Source organism: Haliotis rufescens, unplaced genomic scaffold, assembly GCF_023055435.1.
Source record: "Haliotis rufescens isolate VD_foot unplaced genomic scaffold, xgHalRufe1.0.p SCAF_13, whole genome shotgun sequence".
NCBI lineage: Eukaryota > Metazoa > Mollusca > Gastropoda > Lepetellida > Haliotidae > Haliotis > Haliotis rufescens.
This window is the reverse complement of record NW_025963813.1, coordinates 12,218,174-12,240,283: the sequence shown is the minus strand read 5'-3', so window position 1 is coordinate 12,240,283 and position 22,110 is coordinate 12,218,174. Positions and strand designations below refer to the sequence as shown.

General features: G+C 41.0%; 1 protein-coding gene across 2 annotated transcripts; it reads left to right on the top strand.

The window, feature by feature from the left end:
- The first annotated feature begins 424 nt into the window (after window positions 1-424).
- Window positions 425-13,000, top strand: LOC124139110. 2 transcript variants are annotated; one of them, XM_046506132.2, is made up of 4 exons: window positions 425-676; window positions 2,955-3,306; window positions 4,486-4,568; window positions 12,702-13,000. In XM_046506132.2, the coding sequence occupies exons 1-4, from the start codon at window positions 460-462 to the stop codon at window positions 12,806-12,808; spliced, it is 759 nt and encodes a 252-aa protein (XP_046362088.1). In that variant the 5' UTR covers window positions 425-459; the 3' UTR covers window positions 12,809-13,000. The 2 variants fall into 2 exon arrangements, with proteins under 2 accessions (XP_046362088.1, XP_046362087.1); XM_046506131.2 differs by lacking the exon at window positions 12,702-13,000 and adding an exon at window positions 8,554-9,382 and having other exon boundaries at window positions 429-676.
- The last annotated feature ends 9,110 nt before the right edge of the window (window positions 13,001-22,110 follow it).

The following is a 22,110-nucleotide window of genomic DNA, read 5'->3' as shown; positions in this document are numbered from 1 at the left end:
TATATAGAGAAACGTAAGGGTCACGTAAGAGATCTACAGTGGCCCAGGTTGAAATTTGTCATAAAACTCATTATTTCATATAACCATGACGTTCGCATTAATCGTAGCATTCTTGGCCTGTAATATTACATAAGAAACACCGAGGATTAACCTTCTCACCTATGGTTTACAACACGTCACAAGTTCTAAACATGTGTAGACACTGTCCACCTGATTGCCGTGGATGATGCACGTCAGAAAGACGCCGACGTTGACGTTGACGTTGATGGGACGTGATTGATTATCACCAGAAACAATAGTAATTTTACTCATGCTCCGGTCAGATGACAAAACAAGGCCAGTTTTGTCCATGGCCTGTCTCATTTGCATATGAGTGATGGTAGGCGTGGCTTAGAGGGGACAGGCGGAGCTGAGGGTATAAGAGGACATTTTTTCCGTCTTTCGTTGTCCACTTTCAAAATGGTGTATCTCAACAGAGTTTTCGCGGGTGCGCTTCTAGCGTTGTGTGTTTGTGTAGGAGTAGAAGGCCAATTCAGACGCACTCCACGGATGAGGTACGAAACACCTTGCCAGTACCTTACATCACGACCGACCCAATGGCCTGAAAATTCGGCACCTTTCGAGCTTTCTTCGCGGGGATTACACAATGATGTCAGAAGAGGCAAACCCATTGAAGGTACAGTCTTTTATTTGAAGTTTTCTTGTTTTATTTATGTGATTGTTCTCATATTTTGTTTTGGTCAGTTGATTTGAAACATCTCAAGAATGTTGTCTGCAGTAGAACACCAAGTTTAGAATTTGAATTCTTTAACGGAAGTCGTCTTTTCGAGGACAGTACATTTGTTTCACAAGTACTACAAACATCATTCTGCCTTACTCATAGCGTGGGAATGTTCCGTCACCTACTTCAATTTTATGTCATCGTGCGTTGATCCAACGTTTAATTTGGTGTCCATGACGGCCATAGTTGACCAACGCGCTCTTCAAAAATGCATGCACCATTTCAAACGCAGTAAACCATTGTTCATTTTGAGGATCAACATGTGTGAAACATTACCATTAATTCTTTTTTGAGACTCCTTGAAACTATTCGAGGTTAAGGACCGGCCATCTAAATTTTCGGGACGGGCGTCGGATTTAAAGTAAATAAATATTTTGTTCTAGAAAATACTGAAAACAACAGATATGCCTCATTTTTACAGGCACCAAATTGTACGCTGGACGTGATGGATGTCATGAAAATTTGTTTTATGAAAAAATTAATCATCTGTTTTAAGAGAAAGACATGTATCTCTTGAAGTAGTAACCGATGAAATTTCAATCTGGCAAAACTGTCAGGGATATCAGCGATTATCGAAGAATGCTGCGAAATCCCCTCAATCCGGGCGGTGCCATTCAGGTCAAATCGCCCGGATAATCTCATTCTCGGATTAACGAAAGAACATGTTTGTATACTCAATGACAAGATAAAGAAGTAGACGTGAAGTACATCTTCGGTACTTTTCAAAATAATACGCAAAAAAATCATCTCAACAATGTACAGTATTGTAACAATAAAACTTATACCTAAAGACACTAATTTGGTGCATAAATGTTTTGTCACAATTCAAGGTTTAAATAGACCAAAATGCTTTTGTTCAATGTGTGGCACATATCGTAACCCTTCCTTCAGAACATTAATAAAAATAGTATAATAATTAAAATAAAGCAGGTTATACATATATCCAGTCTCATTTGACAATTGATATGTAATTGGAATTGTGTAAATGTAAATAAAAATTCAACGTAAATGTAATTCATTAATATATTCTTGTAATTATGCAGCCGGCAGTGAAGATCTGTTTTCTGTTTATTGTCCTCAATAAAGATATTTTTTGGCATATAATGTTTAACTGTCAAAGAAAGACTCTGGAACGTAGCAACGGTCAAAATTACGTATTGGAGTAATTGAAGAAAATATCCACCATCTGCATTGCAGATCATAATTATATTTCAAATATTTCATTTTACGACTTGTCAGTCAGTCTTCCTAAAACAGCCCCTTGATTATAATTACTCGAGCTTCAAATTGGTGTTACATCAGACGTGATAGTACAGTAAACTACGGTTATAACGAACTCAAAGGGACCACTAATTTTAGTTCGTTGTAACCGTAGTTCGTTGTAAGCATATATACAGCATATATACAACAAATGGCCGGGGCTAAAAATAAGTTCGTTATATCGGTCAGTTCGTTATAAGCGTGTTCGTTATAACCGTAGTTTACTGTATTTTCTTATCATTGCCATGTTCCTGTTATGGAGTACATGTCTGACGTCATTTTGTTTAGTTTTATATAATTTTGACAAATGAAGCCTTACTGACATTGCATAGTGGGCATGTTGTGTACAGCATGACGGATCACCGACAATGGGACGTCAGGCGTCATGTACCTCTTATTTCTTATGACGTACTTCACATTACGACCGCCTCCGTTGTTATGGATTCTGTTGTTCCCTGTAATTGGTTCACTGTGTCTAGTGTTGTGTAGACGTATTCATATTCTACATTTACACTGTATGCGTCGTTTTCGTTATAAAATGTTTTAAAACCTGTGTCATTTGACCAACATGGATGTTGCGGTTTTAAGGTAAGGGAATCATTTTGGGGAAGAAAAAACGCGTGAACCGTTGCCATTTATACCATTTCTCACGAGAAGTTTATTTTTTTATGGTAATCAGGCATTTTCAACTCTGAAAGACGAATTATGATTTTTTCGATGTTTACGCAAGGAAACATCACTGTTTTGCGAAATCCATTCAGATAATTATGTATTTATATATATTTACCACACAAAACCAAAAACACAAAATGGCTCAGTCGGCATGTTTTACATGACAATGGTGAGAAACCATTTTATAAACTTTCCATGACCTTACTTATCATGGAACGTAATATCATTTCATCTTTTCCAGTGCGTATCCACCAGTGGGAGAACTCAATCTACAGTTTCGAGAACTTCACCGACTTCGTCATCTACGCAGAACCCGCTGTTGCCAACGCTGAAGTAGGAGCTCCCTGGAGGCCAGTGGGCGTGTTTTCTATCTACCCTCAATACGCGTCTGGAGGCGTCGGATTCAGGTGTAACCGCGGAGCTCAGGGTTATGACGCTGTAGGGAGTGTGGAAGAGCGCCATCTTGAAGTTTACCGAATGCGCTACCCTAACGACCCCAACCTTCGCCGGTACACCGCCAGACAGAGGAAGAGCGCAGCGTTCATCTGGTTCCCGAGTGAAGGGGCAATGAAGTCAGAGAAGATTGTTTTCGTGTAAGTCGAACAACCATATCCTGCGTTTTACCGATGCTGTCCTTAAACTGGTAAAATGGTCTTCATAAAGGGTTCAAGATTCGACCCGAGTATTTTCGTTGGTCATCTAACCTGCGATCACGGTATCACCCAAATGGTCTGTCTGCGGCAATTTGGGCTTGCCTTCCACATGAGCTGATTTTAATATTGGCCTGTCGTTACCATACGGGAATTCGTGGGTTTCACAAAAGTGCACGTGCATCCCTTTATGCTAATAGTTCGATGATCAGCGAGTTAAGTATAATGATTAACACCCCATGTTCCTATAAAAGTCTGGGGGCACGGGTGGCCCAGTCGTCTTAGGCGCCGCGATTCGCTGTGCAGAGTTGCGGGTTGTGGGTTCGAATCCCGGTTCGCCCCGATTATGTTTCTAGGTTTGTCAGCACCATACCCGTGCTTGTGGGTTTCACCGAAGTGGTAAACGTCTGAGACCTGCATCACTTCAGGTTTTCCTCCCACATTAAGCTGACACGCCGCGATATAACTGGAATATTGTTAAAAGCGGCGTCAAACCCAACACACTCACTCCTATAAAAGCCTGAACGTTGAAGGAAAATCAGTGGCGACAAAATGAGGACCATTTTGCGTATGTCTCTACATAACGCGGTATGTTATGAGAGTGAATGTTCTACAGTCCTAGTCAGCAGTATTCCAGAAATATATCACGGCGGCTTGCGAATAATTTAAGCTGGAGCAGGCAAACCAATGACTGAAAACCGAACACGAACTCCCGGTCTTTTTTGGTCGTCTCTTACGACAAACATAGGTTGCAGGTGAATAATAAGGAATGAAAACGTTAACGCAAGAGAATATCCAGTCTCGAATATCTACAGAAATCGATTCTACAGGGCATTAAAGGCAGGATAGAGAATAAAATTATATGTATGTATCATTAAAAATCAGAAATGACACCAAGTGTTCTCGAAAAGGGAAGCATGTCCTGCTCTACCGGTAGAACCCGCCACTCACACAATGTAAGCTCCAGTAAGTAAGGAGTTGCGGAAACTCTATGTTGAGTGACGTTTCCCGGGTCCCAAAGGAATCGGTGTATTATGATGATATTCATTTCGGGATTATTATGTGAAAGAATCAGGTGGTCTAAACAGTTCATTCTAATATTTCGGTGTCTTTTCCTTTCAGTGCTCTTGTCAAAATCAAGAACGAGTGGTTCAGGCTGACCTCTCGTCCATGGACTGTGTACAACCCACCAACCTTCTGGCAAAGTAAGTGATGTTCCACTACGTTCAGCCTTACGCTCTGCTTCCAAGTTCTGGAAGAAAATGTCATACTTTTTTAATACTAACTTTTTTTTATAAAGTGAGCTCTCGTTTGACAAAACTTTCGTTCCTAAATATCCAAATTTCGAAACAAAAACTACATCTTCCCCAAATAGAGTGTCGCAATAACAATGCAGATAATCTGGAAATAATCTTGAAAAAAATGTCATCCGACTCTTGGACATTTCAGTAATAGTTGTCACATTTTGGTTAGAACAATTTCTGTACTAACTGGATAAGAGTTTTCATCACATGTCAACGTTAGGTTTGATTATTCGGTTGATGTAACTCTCAAATATCTGTATTGCACGTGGAGAACAAGATAACAACATATGGGATAACAACATATGGTCATTAATTCTCCCTAATGATTGGCTATTTAAGTCTTACGGTTGCATTTTGTTACACATGAATATCTTAAAGGATGTAACACTGGGGAATTATCAAGTATAACTCTTATTTATAATTTTATATGCATGCATCGCAATAGCTTTATCAATAGCTTCTATGGGGTATTGTAAAGGAGCAGTATTGATGAAATAGACCATCGACATACTTGTATATATTGCTTCCGTGAGGTTATGCATGCTACGTATATATTTACATTCATTCCATATTTACCAATACATATTAGATACATACAATAGTCCATCCATGAGGGGCAATGGAGGAGCCATGACCCCCCATCCCCCACCCCCACCCCACCCCGATCGAATCCAAAGTCATATCATATGTGTAGTGGTCCCGAAGATATCTTTCCCCCTCATCCACCACAACCTCCACCATCCCACCCCATCCGTGGTGTTGTTGAAATATTTCTAAAGGGTGTGTAACAGCAAACTGTGGATGTTGTGTGTCTGTCCACTGTTCTCAGTCCAGATATTGAAAAGCGGACAGCATTTAATGGTGAAAGGAAAAAGTACCGTTTATGATACTTTCAACAAAACCATTACGATTCTATGATGTTATTAATACAGTTAATATGGTAGTCTCGTTCTAAAATTCACGTTACCTCTCTTAACACAGACATACTCAAGATATAATTGTTATCCTGAGCCTCACACTCATAGGTATAATATTGTAACATAGAGGCTGTCACTCATACGTCACCTGGTCTGACAAAAAGCTTTTTACTTCCTGCAGCATGCCAAGCTGTCAGCCGCTGATTCTTTATTGTGGTTACATCAGGTTAAATCGTGATGATTTAAATGCATCTAGTTTTGTCCTTGTTTTTGCCCTTGTTCTTGTCCTTGGGGTTATATTAAACTACAATGAAACATCATCATCATCATCATCATCATCATCATCTCAAACATCATCGTCGTTATTGTTATAAGCAACATAATCATTATGATCTTCAATTTCAACACACCACCATAATCCGTCAAGATGGCAAATAATTAATAGAGGAAGTAAATAAGCTGTGGAGAAAGACCTATTACGTTTCGTCCAATCCCATTTCGCAAGAAAAGCAAAGTAAGCATAAATAAATACATGGTGTGTGATTAAAAGGTAATAACAGAAATCATCCTTCTTAATGCGACGAGATTCCGATTGTTCTTTGGAATGTCTTGGTACTATAGCCTGCCATATAACAGTAGACTAGGCCAACCTGCCGACACCACGCGATGAATAGGAACTCCTACTGCAAGCTGTAAGTGACGTTAATGTCAGTAAAACAAGGGCAACAACTTGTGATGGGGTCAGAAAAAGAGGCAGATCTGTCATTTAGGAATCACGCAAGGGGATCTCCTAAAGGCGTGTTGATTTATGTTAACATGCAACTGCTGACGTTTCCACATCACATTGCGTATATGTTGTTAAGGTTTTGGGGCCTTTCATCTGCGCATTTCAAACGATATTTGTTTACCCAAATTGGGTAATTCAGCCTCCTGAACTGTTTACACGTATATACACGTGCAAGAGAGAGCTAGAGATAGGGAGATAATATTTTATGTAACTTAGACACCTATCTGTCCGCCTACTTATTTCTGTCTTTGTCTGCATTTCCCAATCCATGACCTATATTCCTATCTGGCGTCTTATTCTTACCTATGACCTCTATACCTATATCGCTTCTTATTCCTATATATGAACTTTATTCCTTTCTATGTTTTAATCCTATCTATGGCCTGTATTCTTTTATATCTTAGTGTCAGGTGTTGTGTTTCGTAGGTACGTCCATTAGTCCTGCTTGGATCTGCTGGGTTCAAATACCAGAGTCTTTATCTGACTACAATTACAATGTGTGACCTGGTTTACTGTGTGTCGTCATACTCGACGACGTGGTTCGTTACTGATGCTACAAACCAAGTACATGTCGCCGTGAAATAGTTGAAACATTACTGACTGTGGCGTTAAACATTCATGAACCATGTGGCAGAAAATCTAAGCATCACCTTCATCGACAGGATAAATAAATTTCAGCATTGTAAGTAATTTAACAGTATAGTGAGGATTGTTTCTTGTATGGCGCGTAATAAATAAGAGTAAACGATCGTGACATCCCTGTCGGGTTCATATTCTAAAGGAAAGTACTCATGTCCCATTGTTCCAAATTGCCGCCATTAACTCCCATAATGCCTCTGCTCTCTCGTGACCTGGGGTGTCACGTTTTGTGTTATTTTCGTTGACATCTGACAACCGTTATGACCCTTTTCGAAACAGAGTACTTTCAGAAAAGACATCAAACAAAATTTCGTTTAGGTCCACAAAGTATCAAACTGTTCAGGATAACAACCTACTTCTTTCTAAATAATCATAACAAATCACCTTGATATATACGCTAAATAGTTTCCCACAATTCACCAGTGGATATCACGCTAGGCCATAACTCTAGAATAACGTGACTTCCGGATAAGAATGATAAATAGCCTTGTTATCATGGGTGTCATGCGCGCTTGGTATGTCAGCCAAGTACATCGATCACTTTCGTACAAATACGACTTTATGGGAAATAGGTGGCAAACATATTCACATAGATGCTAAGATGTGCCCCTAGTTATCAGCAGTGACTTACATAGAACTTTCATCACCTGATGAAGCGGAAAGAAGTTGCCCTGATTGGTCGTTTCAAACAAAAAAGAAGTGGTTATCTATAAAAGTCACATGTCTTCACGAATATCGCTGAGGGCATCAGCCAGCAACGAATATATGTTGCATTACAAATTGTGTGGGTGGCGGGTGTTACCGGTAGAGCAGCAGCACATGCTGACCCTTTTCGCGAACACCTGGTGTCATCGGTGATTTTCAGTGATCCATTCATAGAATTGTAACCGCTATTTTGCCTTATACGCCCAGTGGAATCTGTTTCGGAGGATAATCGAGACTGGTTACTCTCTGGCGTTGCCGTTTTATATTCACGTTCTTCCAACTTGTAAATACAAACACTAAGCATATCCATTATGGGTATTTCTGGAGTTGAGGTGTATTTTATGACATTACATTAAATACCCCCAACAAAACGTAAAAACGAGTATGCATATAATTGCTATATATAATTCAAATGATAAAAATTAAAGAGCGATAAATGATGTTCAATAAATGTAAGAACCATTTACAGTATTGATATATAGGATGTATCAATACATCCAATAAGCCTGAAAAGGCCTTCAAAAGTACCTAAAATTGTGTTTAAAGACTACTTAAAGTCACGTGATGCTACAAGTAGAAGGTGGGGGTTGGGGTGGGGTGTGGACAAACATGATATGTGGTGCTCAATGTTTGGAGTTGTAGACAGACCTAGGTGCCGTTGTACAAAGCGATCTTAGCGCTAAGGTGATCGTAACTTACGACAGCCGTAGCGCTAAGGTTGTTTTGTACAACTGCAACCTGATGCTCCATGTAGGGGAAATGTAGACAGACTCACTCTGTGATTCGCCGTGTTGTTTTTATTCTGTCCATGGTTTCTATCAATATGTCGTGTTTCCAGCGTTCAATCAGCAGATGACACAGATGCAGCGCATGAAGGCGCGAATGACGCAGGCTGAAAGGCAGGCCGCTGCAGCCGAGGCACAGGCCGCTGCAGGCGCTGCATAGGAAAACACCACCATCTCTGACATTCGGAGCAGCTCGGAGGATTCCCGGAGTCATGTGAAGTGACAAGTGCGGCCGGAATTATCCGAATGTATAGGAATCGGACGAAACTGAATGACAATCAATGCATAGGAACAATGTTTGATAAATTTCATCATATTAATATTCCATTGAGTTTTGATGTCTGGATTTGGCTGTTGATAATACTGAAGTCTTAAAATGAACTTTTGAACGTGTTTTCCATGAAAATATGTCATTCATTGGCGATATATAATTACCTGTACTTCAATTTTGTCACTATGAAGATGAAGATGAAGTCAACATTTTCAATTCTAATATATATACTTTTAATATAAAATGGTTTACTTGAAAAGTGTTTATAACTTCAATAAAAATTTACGCTCACGTTTATAACTTATTTCAAAATAATTTTAGAATAACACAACTCTCCATAAATTTGCATAATAGTATGTGTTAGTTTTAAAAATTCTCGTAATTAGCGAATAAGGTTTCGATGTGAAATAATCCCCAAAACAACATATTAATAGCGATGACATAATGCCATACACTTAGCTACTGTTATATAACTGCTTGTTCTTTGACATGATGTCGCTGTGAATAGTTCACAGCGTAATGTAGAATGTGGCGAGGGATGTTTATTCACACTATGCGATCTACAATTAGGTACATGACTGTAACTTATGCAATAAAGATATTTTACACAATTTCCTCCTTGTGGTCATATGATAAAATCAGCTTCTCCAGCACAATTAACACAATAAATTAATCCTATTGTGCCTCTGTGATAGTGTATTTAATTACTGTTAGCTGTTCCATGCACAACGCCCAATGTTGCATCTGCCAGGCATGTATACTACTCAAAAGAAGTGAAGGGTCACCCAATTCTTTCATAATGGTAAAGTAAAACTGTCATGACATGACAGTTTTACTTTACCATTATGAAAGAATTGGGTGATCCTTCACTTCTTTTAAGTAGTATATAAATCCTAGTGGTTAAAGCGTTAGCTGGTCACGCCGAGGACCCGGGTTCGATTCCCGACATGGGTACAATGTGTGAAGCCCATTTCTGGTGTCCCCCGCCGTGATATTGCTGGAATATTGCTTAAAGCGGCGTAAAACGATACGCACTCACTCACTCAACATATCGATGCTCACTCTATAGATCTCTCGTTTGCCTGGTTCGATACTCCATCACAGGATGAAGAACACCACGCTGTCCCTTAAACGTTGCTGCATATTCACTGTGGTTTATACTAAACGGCAATCACCGAAGTGAAACCCAGTTATTCCAGACACCGGTAATCCGAAAATCCGATTATTGTTTTGAGTGAGTGAGTGAGTGAGTGACTATGGTTTTACGCCGCTTTTAGCAATATTCCAGCAATATCACGGCGGGGGACACCAGAAATGGGCTTCACACATTGTACCCATGTCGGGAATCGAACCCAGGTCTTCGGCGTGACGAGCGAACGCTTTAACCACTGGGCTACCCGACCGCCCCTATTGTTTGGAGCATACGCTATCGTCGGAGGCCATTACACAGTAAAATGTTCGTAATCCAGAAGCGTTTTAAGCCAGGAAATTTCATAGGATCACTACATTGGATTTAACGGAGTTTCACAGTTAATGCACAGCAACATTGGGTGGTTAAACAGAGGTACATTTGTTGATAAGAAAACCCCATCGTGTTTTACTTCAGTTTAGTAGTTGTTATCAATATATAATATGTGTTAGGATCTGTCTTTGTAAACTCGGGTTCGGAGATGTATGGAGGTTTTTCTTAATATGTTTAAACAACGATTGAAAGGCAATTTTCAGCAGATCTGGCATAGCGAACTTCTTGCAAGTTCCATTATGTCATATTATGCTTGTTTTAAAACTTATGTTAAATGTGAACCTTATTTGTCATTCTTAAATTCGCAAAATATGAAAACAACCCTCACGAGATTCTGACTGAGTTGTCATACTTTGGAAATTGAGAATGGACGTCAAGAAATTTAAGAAAATGCAAACTTTGTAAATTAGACTGTGTTGAAACCGAGTACCGCTTCCTGCTTATTTGTTCACCGTATGTCAAGTTACGGCAACTATATCTCAAAGCATCCTGACGTCCTGACGTTCATAAATTTAATATGCTTTTGTCATCACCAGATACATATATTATTACAAATCTAGCAAAATATCTATATTATGCAAATGAAGTAAGAAATGCGAAACTGAAAGCTTAAAACCTGTCTGTACTCAACTTTTGTACACAATATATGTATTGAAAATAAAGGGAAATGACAAAAATGTGTTAGGATCCCCAACAGCTAAAGGCCATTCAATGCAGTCAAGAATACCGGTTGCCCCGTCTGAGTATTAGCCATATGTTGTGGGTGGAAAATGCGGATCTCCTTCTGTGAGGCTATGGTTATTGTAGACTACACACCTGTTGATAGGGATGTCTCAACCATTCAAATGAGGAATTGAATGTGACTTTGTGGTTAGAGATGTTGTCATACGGGACAGGGGCCAATAAACCCAAAGTATGTTCAGCTTCGTTATAAGTTATAATAATTAAATAGAAAATAACTGCACTCCGAGTTTAGTAACAGCATGGATCTCGGTATCGCTGTCAAAGGTTGCGTGGCGAAAATTGGATGATGCTACCGACCAACAAACATTGATGGCTGGCTATGTGCATGTTGTATACATTACATGATACTAATACTAACATGTGATTGGAATATTGGTACATTTGGTACCTCAAAGACAAAGTTCACTGAAGATAGATAATTCTTGTGGCGTTACTCTACTGTTCTAACCGTGAAGAACAATTTCAGCCAATGAAATAACTGGAACCCCTATCAACATGAACAATTCCTTTGACATCGCGGATCTTACTGTGATTCGTTCACCCGCACCACATGAGGCGTCTGAGTCATCTCGACATCGAGTGCCTGTTTCATATTGACAAAGGTGTAGGTGGTTGTGTTTGCGTGTTCACTTTGAATTACGTATGCAAAAAAAGACATCAAAAGCCTTCATTCGTGAAAAGTTACATTACGAGGACGCTTTTCGTTTTTTCTCCATAACGGAAAAAACGCATTCGTGAGAGAAAGGTAAGAAATTCAATCATTTAGCGGATTCCAGATGGTATCTTGCCTATACTGTCCAACATTAAAACCTGCAACCTCTGGTTTATTTTGGCGTAGCATATTTTGAGCAGAATTGTATTAAAAGGACATAGTTAACATCATCAATACTATGTGAACACGAGTAACATCAGGTTCATTAACACACGTGTGAACAGCATGACAAGAATACCTGTTTCTTTGAGTTTTCTTTTACCCTAAAGAGAATCCTCATATCAAGACTTAATTAACCATGTATCTTAACTTGCACATTGATGTAAGGAAATATATTTTGTATATAATTAGCAATGGTGGTGGATTTTTTTATGTTGATATTTTTTTTTCAGTTTTATCATGCCTCGTATTGTCCGAAATCGCAATCACTGTATTAAGGACCAAAACAAAGAGATTCTTTCTCTAAAAGACTCACAATATAAAAGTCAATATAGAAAATCCTCAATTAAAAATACTTAATGAAAATAAATGAAAAATACATGAGAGACTGAAACTAGATTTATTTATTTTTTGTCATGGTAGTTACGGGGGCCCGGCTGTCCCAGTCGTCTAAGGCGCCGCGATTCGCTGTGCAGAGTTGCGTCCCTTGGGCACGCCAGAAACCTATGATTGTGCGTTCGAATCCCGGTTCGCTCCGATTATGTTTCTAGGTTTGTCAGCACCATACCCGTGCTCGTGGGTTCACCGAAGTGGTAATCGCCTGAGACCTGCATCACTTGGGGCTTTCCTCCCACATTAAGCTGACACGCCGTGATATAACTGGAATACTGTTTAAAGAGGCGTTAAACCCAACTCACTCACCCATGGTAGTTGCTTTTTGAGACTAACAGCTTAATGATATATGCTACATGTAATTTATATTTGTTTTAGGTTGAATATTTTGTGCTTTCAGCGTTCGAACACCAACTTCGACAATACACGTTGATGCGGCAACAGATGCATCGGTTTACGACACGCGCTGAAGCAGCTGAAGCGGCTGAACCAGTCGGTGCGCCATAGATAGACTCAATCGGAAAAATGGGGCGTGCCTTGATGAGCGATACATAATGTTCATTAAATGTTAGAAGTTAGAACCAAATTTACAGTTAGGATATATGGGATTGATCAAAACATCCCATATGCGTTAAAGGGCCTTCAAAAGTACTAAAAACAAATTTTAAAGACTACTTGAAATCACATGATGCTACAAGTAGGGGGGTGGGGGGGGGGGGGGGGGGGGGGGTGGGGGCGGTTGTAGGCGGACATGTTCTGCTCAATGTAAGGAGTTGTAGACGTACTTTGTGATTCGCCGTGTTGCATTTAGTCTGTCCATGGTTTCTGTCAACATGTCGTGTTTCCAGCCTGTTTTATACGGTACGATCATTCAGGACATCTTCAGGATGTGTTTTCGGCTTTACGGGTAGTATTGAATATTTGACTCAGTTTCAAACATAAACATTTACCTTGTTAAAGTATTCAGCTATAAAGCAAGTATTGTCCCATTTTATTAGGAATATGAATATTTAATAAATACAATATTCCTCTCCACGTTGTTGACTATTATCTGTTATGAAATAAGTGGTATTAATCAAGAAAAGTCAGGATTAGTCCAGAAGATTTCCTGACTTTGAATTCCATTTTTATCCACGCTTTTCAGCAAATCAAAATGTTATGTACAACATATATTAACGTTCGCTGAACATTTTCAATGTCCATTTGAACTTCTTGTTTATCCTTCAGGCGTAACCAAAAGACGTTAAAAGATGGTACTTGTTGTTACCCTGTCTGGCGCTCGGCATTAAGGGGCTAAAGCAAGGACTGGTCGGCTCGGAGTCAGTATACTGTGTCTGAGTGGGGTATTCATGTTAAACTGCGGCATGGTATCTCAGGGAACTAGCACTATAAATCAGAATCAGTCCGGTCTGGTACATGCAGCCACATACACACACATACACGTGCATGCACGTCGCTATATAAGTGCAATAATCTTGGACGCGACGTTAAACCCCATTTCACCTCACCTTACCTCACCTCCTTCAGGCGTGTATTTGCAGCAATTTCACAACCAGTTCTTTTGAGCTACAATCAAGCATGCCTCAAATACGAAGATTTCAAAGGGCGTCAAACGACCCTTGCTGAAAAGTTGTTAGATCAGGCTTACAAAATAAATGTATATGGTTCTTGAGTAACTGGATCCCACTAGTGTGGAAGGCTTCCTACTGGTACTGTAAACGGCCCTTCACAACAGAAATGACGTCATCATCATAATGCTAGTTCTTTCCTCGAGTTTGGGAAGTTTGACGATGCCGTGTCTGGTGAATAGAGATGATGTTCAATGAGTTCAAAGCCTCAGTCGTGCATTACAGCCATGGCGACAAAAACTAGTGAACATGTACATTGTCCTGGTAGAACAGGGGCGGTGCATTAGCCTAGTGGTTAAAGCGTTCGTTCGTCACGACGAAGACCCGGATTTGATTCCCCACATGGGTACAAACCGCGAAACCCATTTCTGGTGTCCCCCGCGGTGATATTGCTAAAAGTGGTGTAAAACCACACTCACTCACTCACTCACTCACTCACTCACAAGCTGTACTCCCAGTAGAACAACACACCTTTAGTGTTTGTTTGTTTTTGTTTGTTTGTTGTTTAACGCCTCACTCGGCAATATTCTAGCTATATGACGGCGGTCTGTAAGTTATCGAGTCTGGACCAGACAAACCAGTGATTGACAACATGAGCATCGAGCCATGCAATTGGGATACGATGACATGCATCAACCAAGTCAGAGAGCCTGACCACCCGACCCGTTAGTCGCCTCTTGCCACACCTTTAGTGAGTATTCCACGATGTTTAGCCTTGTTAGCTTTACGCAGTTGCCTATTATAAGCAGATTAGCATAATATTGGCCATAATGATCTGAACTTACGGGAGGTAGTCCACAGTGGGATTCCTTGCAGTCCTAGGAAACCGAATTGGTGGCAGTTGGAGGTTTTCCTGATCTTGGATCATCGTCGAGGCTCTATCTTCCCCTCCTCAACTGAAGACCGCCTCCGTGGTCTAGTGGTAGAGCGTCCGCCCGGAGAGCGGAAGGTCCGGGGTTCGATCCCCGGCCGCGTCATACCAAAAGATGTTAAAAGATGGTACTTGTTGTTACTCTGTCTGGCGCTCGACATTAAGGGGCTAAAACAAGGACTGGTCGGTTCGGAGTCAGTATACTGTGTCTGAGTGGGGTATTCATGTTAAACTGCGGCATGGTATCTCAGTGGACTAGCACTATAAATCGGCATCAGTCCGGACAAGTACAAGCAGCCACACGCACACGTACATGCACGTCGCTATATTAGTGCAATAATCTTCGACGCGACGTTAAACCCCATTTCACCTCACCTCACCTCACCTCACCTCACCTCACCTCACCTCACCTCTTGAACTGAGCTGCCCACCTCTTAACAGTGGCAAAGGAAGGCTTGCTGTTTATGTTTGTACGCTCATTTGGAGATGCTGAATGGCACTAGTCACATTTAACTTCTTTGATGGGCATTTAGAAGTTGGAGTACTAAGTAAGGATAAGATTTTATGGATAAACAACTGTAATAAAGAAGATGTTCATCCATAAAATCCTATCCCTAACTAGTAACGTTAATACCCTCAGACATAAAATGGTACCAAGTTGTGTATTTGATTCAAATGCAAGCAAGGGAAGTATTTCACTGTGAAGTATATACACGTACTAAACATTCTCACCCTCAACCCTCATGCGTAAACCTCGTCGGCCTTTTTCAAGATATAGTCGTAATAGTACAATCGGCTCGTCTTTAAGTAGATATTTCTTATGAATATGGAAAGCGTTTTGTCGCTTTTATGTTTCAGTTCATGACACTGTGTCGTTTTGGAAGCCCATCACTCAAAAGTCCCATTAACGCCTTACAACAATTAATATGTACTGGTGTTTAAACGGTGGACCCCGTGGGATCTCAAAATAGCTTTAATTCCTTAATAAAAAAAATAAAGTCAAATTCTACCTGGCAATTTTGGTTTCCTATACACACGTTTTGGTAAAAAAACGTATTACTCCCTGATTACAACCCTACCCACCCCCGTTACGTGGATTTAAAAGCGAATGACAGTTTGAGATGTTATATCAATATCTTCTTGATCACAAAAAAATAACATATTGTTATGGGGACTTTCGAAAAAATCGGTTCACATGAGACCATGAATATAAAGTTATGCTGCTTTTTATCTGCAATCCTGAATTATCACGACACTCATGCTAATAATGACTTCACGAAGAAAACAAAGGTGACCATGTGGAATCTAAGCGAGGTACTCGGCAGTCGTTCTGAAATCAGCTATATAAGCGAGCCCAATATGTGTCATCTGTCGAGATGGAGATCGTACATTCCTGTGACGTACAGCGGTAACGTGTGTCCTCCTTGTATGTCATTTCACCCATTTCACACTCTCCCTCTCAAGCATCCAATACAGTCACACCCATTTCACACTCTCCCTCTCAAGCATCCAATACAGTCACACCCATTTCACACTCTCCCTCTCAAGCATCCAATACAGTCACACCCATTTCACACTCTCCCTCTCAAGCATCCAATACAGTCATACCCATTTCACACTCACCCTCTCTAGATTCCAATACAGTCACACCCCTTTCACTCTCACCCTCTCTAGATTCCAATACAGTCACACCCATTTCACACTCACCCTCTCTAGCATCCAATACAGTCACACCCATTTCACACGCACCCTCTCAAGCATCCAATACAGTCACACCCATTTCACACTCACCCTCTCTAGATTCCAATACAGTCACACCCAATTCACACTCACCCTCTCTAGATTCCAATACAGTCACACCCATTTCACACTCACCCTCTCTAGATTCCAATACAGTCACACCCATTTCAGTGAGTTCTATGTTTACGCTATTCTAGTGGAAAGAGCGGAAGGTCGGTGGTTCGATCCCCGGCCGCATCAAGTTAAAAGATGGTACTGGTTTTACTGTGTCTGAGTGGGGAAATAACGTAAGAAAACTAAGGCATGGTCTCTCAGTGGGGTAGAGCCGTCATATAGCTGGAATATTGCTGAGTATGGCGTTAAACAACAAACAAACAAACAAACAGTGGGCTAGAACTATAAAACCGGCATAAGTCCGGACTTGTACAAGCAGTCACAGAGGCACGTGCACAGGCACACGTGCATGCACGTCGTTATATAAGTTCAGTAATCTTTAACGCGACGTTAAACCCCGTTTCACCCCACCATATCTGTGAAAACACACTTTCAACAATTTTATTTCAAAGATAAAATACAGTAGCGTTTTGCCTTTTAACCCTGATGGACCTGACAGAAGTGGTTGGTTGGTTTGTTGTTTAACGCCGCCCTCAGCATTATTCCAGCTATATGACGGCGGTCTGTAAATAATCGAGTCTGGACCAGACAATCCATTGATCAATATCATGAGCATCGAACCACACAGCTGGGACAGATGACATGCATCAACCTAGTCAGCCAGCCTGATCACCCGATCCCGTTAGTCGCCTCTTACGACAAGCATAGTCACCTTTTACGGCAAGCATGGGTTACTGAAGACCTATTCTACCCCGGATCTTCACGGGTCCTGACAGGAGTGGGATAAACATGTTAATTGACAAAAAAGACAACTATTTTATTTATTATGTTGTTTCGATATTTGCTCGATCAATCCTGACAAGTGCAAGCAGCCATACCACATACAACACGTGCATGCACGTCGCTATGTCGGTGCAACGTGACGTTAAACCCTATTTCACCTCATCTAGCTTCCTCAGTATCTATATCTTGTGTCAGTTTATTGTTGGAAGATAATCCACGATGACGCACCTGGTATCCACGACGACAGGGATGGTGCTTACAGACCATGGACCACAATCACGACATTTGTTGGATTCGAACGAACAGTCGTAGGACCGTGGCACGACGAAAAGACGCAAAAGTGACGACTGCATGATGAGGTACAATTAAATAAATGCTCGAAGTATTCATTCATTCATGAGTAAGTGAACTAGCGAGGTACAAGTTCTAGGTGAGGTGAGGTGAAATTGGGTTTAACGTCGCGTCCAAGATTATTGCACTTATATAGCGACGTGCATGCACGTGTATGTGTGTGTGTGGCTGCTTGTACTAGTCCGGACTGATGCCGATTTATAGTGCTAGCTCACTGAGATACCATGCCGCAGTTTAACATGAATACCCCACTCAGACACAGTATACTGACTCCGAGCCGACCAGTCCTTGTTTCAGCCCCTTAATGCCGAGCGCCAGACAGGGTAACAACAAGTACAATCTTTTAACGTCTTTTTGTATGACGCGGCCCGGGATCGACCCCTCGACCTTCCGCTCTCCGGGCGGACGCTCTACCACAAGACCACGGAGGCGGTCTGGTACAAGTTCTAGGTTTGTTTAAAGTATTAATTCATGCATACATGCTTATGCACACATATATGCTTTGCAGGTGGCAGATAGAAATAGTTGAACGCATTTGTGATTAACAGGTTGGGTGGGTTTTACAGACTGTTCCTCAGCATAAGAGCGCACATTTCCGAGGACTTTCTTGACATTCCAACTTCCATGTGCTGAATAGGTCACACATATTGAAGAACAGAAGGTTAAGAGATGTTTGTGTCTTTCTGATACAAGTACTGGACACCTGAAAGAATTGGTTGGTTTGTTGTTTAACGCCGCACTCAGCAATATTCAAGCTATATGACGGCGGTCTGTAAATAATCGAATCTGGACCAGACAATCCAGTGATTGACGTCATGAGGAATACGATGACATGCATCAACAAAGTCAGCGAGCCTGATCACCCGATCCCGTTAGTCGCCTTTTACGATTTCGACAGGAAGATAGAGGTTACAACATCTAAATTTCAATAAAGTATGCCACTGTTTTTTCAGAGATAAAAAGAATAATTCTTTAATTAAGGTTATAGAGACAATTCTTTTAAAACAAATATATATATGAAGTATCATATGACCTATTTAGATGACTGGTTCTTAACAGAGAACTATAGTTGTTGCTTAATACCCGTCAGCCTTAAGTTAGGCAATGCATGCTTTTACAAAACTGTCTTTCCCAGGTAGAATTGAGACCTGTTTCACGGAAAATATTTTTAACCAATTCTAACCATTTATGATTAAAATTCCGATATAATGGGGAGCAGGTCGTGGTGATTCCGGGTTAGAATTGGCCCCCAACAATCTATATGCTGGTCGATAGAGGCGATTTTATGGATCGGGTGATCAGGCTCTGCGACAGATAACATTAGGGCTATGCGTACTGACTCCTGAAAGACTGGAGAGTTTTAACATAACGTTTGTCAACACAAATAAATAAAAATGACTCATTTCGTCTTTTAGACGCTAGGGGGTGAATTTTCAGCATGCCGTTGTCCCAGCGTCTTCATTCTGTTTAATGATGGCAACAGTGGCAACTCACAATCTCAAAAATCCCAAATTCTACACACATACCATGGACGTGTATCAAGTGTCCCTGGTCATATAAAAGATACATTTGCATTATTATTTCATTATTAATCATCAACATTTGACAGTATTTGGACAGAAGGTATGACCTGGCGTCAATTCTAGGACGGCGTGTTTTGGAAATCAAGTCGTCACACAGTGGTGTATATGATGTTGAGTTACAATATTTCGACCACTCAGCAATATTCCAGGTATATGACGGTGGTCTGTAAATAATTGAGTCTGGACCATACAAGTCAGTGATAGATATCATGAGCATCGATCCACGCAATTGAGATTTGATGACATGCATGCATCAACCAAGTCAGCGAGCCTGACCATCTGATCCCGTTAGTCGCCTCTTACGACAGGCACAGTCGCCTTTTACGGCGAGTATGGGTTGCTGAAGTCCGATTCTAACCCGAATCTTCTCGACACTGAAGCTGTAACCAGGGAGTCTGAAAAGTCTTTTTGTTGTGTCCCGGCGTAAAACAACACACCAAAACCAAGCAGGAATATATTCCCGAGACGACTGACACGCTCAAAAATAAAATCCTCGGTTTTCACGTGCTGCTCGCGCACGCTTTGTTTTGTACGTCAATCAAACGCAAACGACAACCGCGAGCTACTCATGAGCAGACGTGTCAACAAACTGTCATTTAAATTTCACAGAAGGAGATGTTTTCTTGTGGAATGAAGATACAGTGTTTGAACTTTCACGAGGAGCTGTACTTTCATTTGGATTGGATATAATTTTGTGCGATTACATCATCGTGGACAAAGACATGATGGAGACTGACTGGATAATTGGCATCGGCGGAGAAAGGTGGGAAGTGGCCCAGTCGTCTGAGGCGCCGCGATTCGCTGTGCAGAGTTGCGTCCCTTGGGCACGCAAGAAACCATGATTGTGGGTTCGAATCCCGGTTCGCCCCGATTATGTTTCTAGGTTTGTCAGCACCATACCCGTGCTCGTGGGTTTCACCGAAGTGGTAAACGTCTGAGACCTGCATCACTTCGGGCTTTCCTCCCACATTAAGCTGACACGCCGTGATATAACTGGAATACTGTTAAAAGCGGCGTTAAACCCAACTCACTCACTCACTCAACTGACGGAAACCAATATTCCCCAAATGCGATCTGCAAATGCTTTTCTGTAACACTGTGGATTGGATTTTACGGTTATGCGGTTTGGAAAAATAGCTAAATTAGGTTTTAGAATTGGTGTGAGTGAGTGTGGTTTAACGCCGCTTTTAACAGTATTCAAGTTATATCACGGCGTGTCAGTGTTCGATTCCCGACATGGTACAATGTTTGAAGCCCATTTCTGGTGTCCACCGCCGTGATATTGCTGGAATATTGCTAAAAGCGGCGTAAAACCATACTCACTCACTCACTCTTCAAATGAAAACGAGCAAAAGTCAACAGATGCGACCACGGGCGCGCTAACTTGGGGTTGGCGATAATTGGTCCTCCGCGATAGCTGAACTCCAGCTAGTTCTCAAAATGAAAATTAATGCCCGCACTGATCTGCTGTTTATGAAAAGACTGAGCACATTTTGCTCAATACTTTAAATGTCACTGATAATTACAACCCGTTCGGGGTGAGGAAAGGTCTTCAGCAACCCATGCTTGCTGTAAAAGGCGACTATGCTTGTCGTAAAAGGCGACTAACGGGATCGGGTGGTCAGGCTCGCTGACTTGGTAGAAGTATGTCATCGTATCCCAATTGCGTAGACAGATGCTCATGATGTCAATCACTGAATTGTCTGGTCCAGGCTCGATTATTTACAGACCGCCGTCATACAGCTGGAATGTTGCGGCGTTGAGTGCGGCGTTAAACAACAGACGATAATTAAAATTTCATTCATTCTTACTGGTCACCGACTAGTTATCGCCATTTTGTTCATGTTATTCCTGACATTCCGTGTACAAAGTTGACTGTACCGAAAACTTAATTTTTAGTGAAACTATGAGCAAATGCGCTTATTTCTGTCCGTGAAATAAGATTCAGTTGATTTCTGTTATAACGCTACGATAGGGAATCAAAACCGTGGTCAACTTACTGTATCAGTTAATGTCATCGTCTTCACAGCACGTGCGATCACGTGGGGAGTTTGCGTTAACTAGTCGCTTGCCAGAATATGTAGCTTCTTGGGACTTCGTCTTCGCTATATGGCTAAAATAATGCCAATGCGACGTCATAAGGTTTGAACCCGATTGTATTCGTTCGGATTATCATTATTATTAGGGCTCCATATACATACATACATACATACATACATACATACATACATACATATCCATCATCGCATCCACACACATACACACACACACAACACACACCGCACATAACACAACATGTGCTTTGAAAATGCACTCTCAGCATTACAGCTTAGCATCGTTTTTTTCCTGCTATTCAGCTTCCCATTGGGTGATATACGCCTCAACGAAACAAAACTTAAGCATATCTACATATACATGTTGCGTTATTCAGGTGCTGTGGCTGCTTGGCTCTCTATTCAAACGGTTGGACAGACGATACCAGTGAACTCGTCACTGCAGAGGCGTCGCCAAACAGCCACGTAAATTTCATTGGAGGAGAATTTCTTGTGGATTGAAGATACAGTGTTTGAACTTTCAACAGGAGATATTTCAATTTGGATTGGACATGATTGTTATGGACACATTTTGTGCGATTGCATAATTGAGGATTGTGACTTATGAATAAAGACTGTACGATTGACATCGGCGGAGAAAGGTAGGAAATTACGTTATTGTTAGTGAACTACGAGATGACATTTC

What these genes read in the sequence shown, in the direction of transcription:
- LOC124139110 (XM_046506132.2), top strand. Translation starts at nt 460, where the DNA reads ATGGTGTATCTCAACAGAGTTTTCGCGGGTGCGCTTCTAGCGTTGTGT. An exon ending in TCAGAGAAGATTGTTTTCGT is followed by an intron (nt 3,307 to 4,485) that starts GTAAGTCGAACA and finishes TTTTCCTTTCAG; the next exon opens with TGCTCTTGTCAAAATCAAGA. An exon ending in CCCACCAACCTTCTGGCAAA is followed by an intron (nt 4,569 to 12,701) that starts GTAAGTGATGTT and finishes TTGTGCTTTCAG; the next exon opens with CGTTCGAACACCAACTTCGA.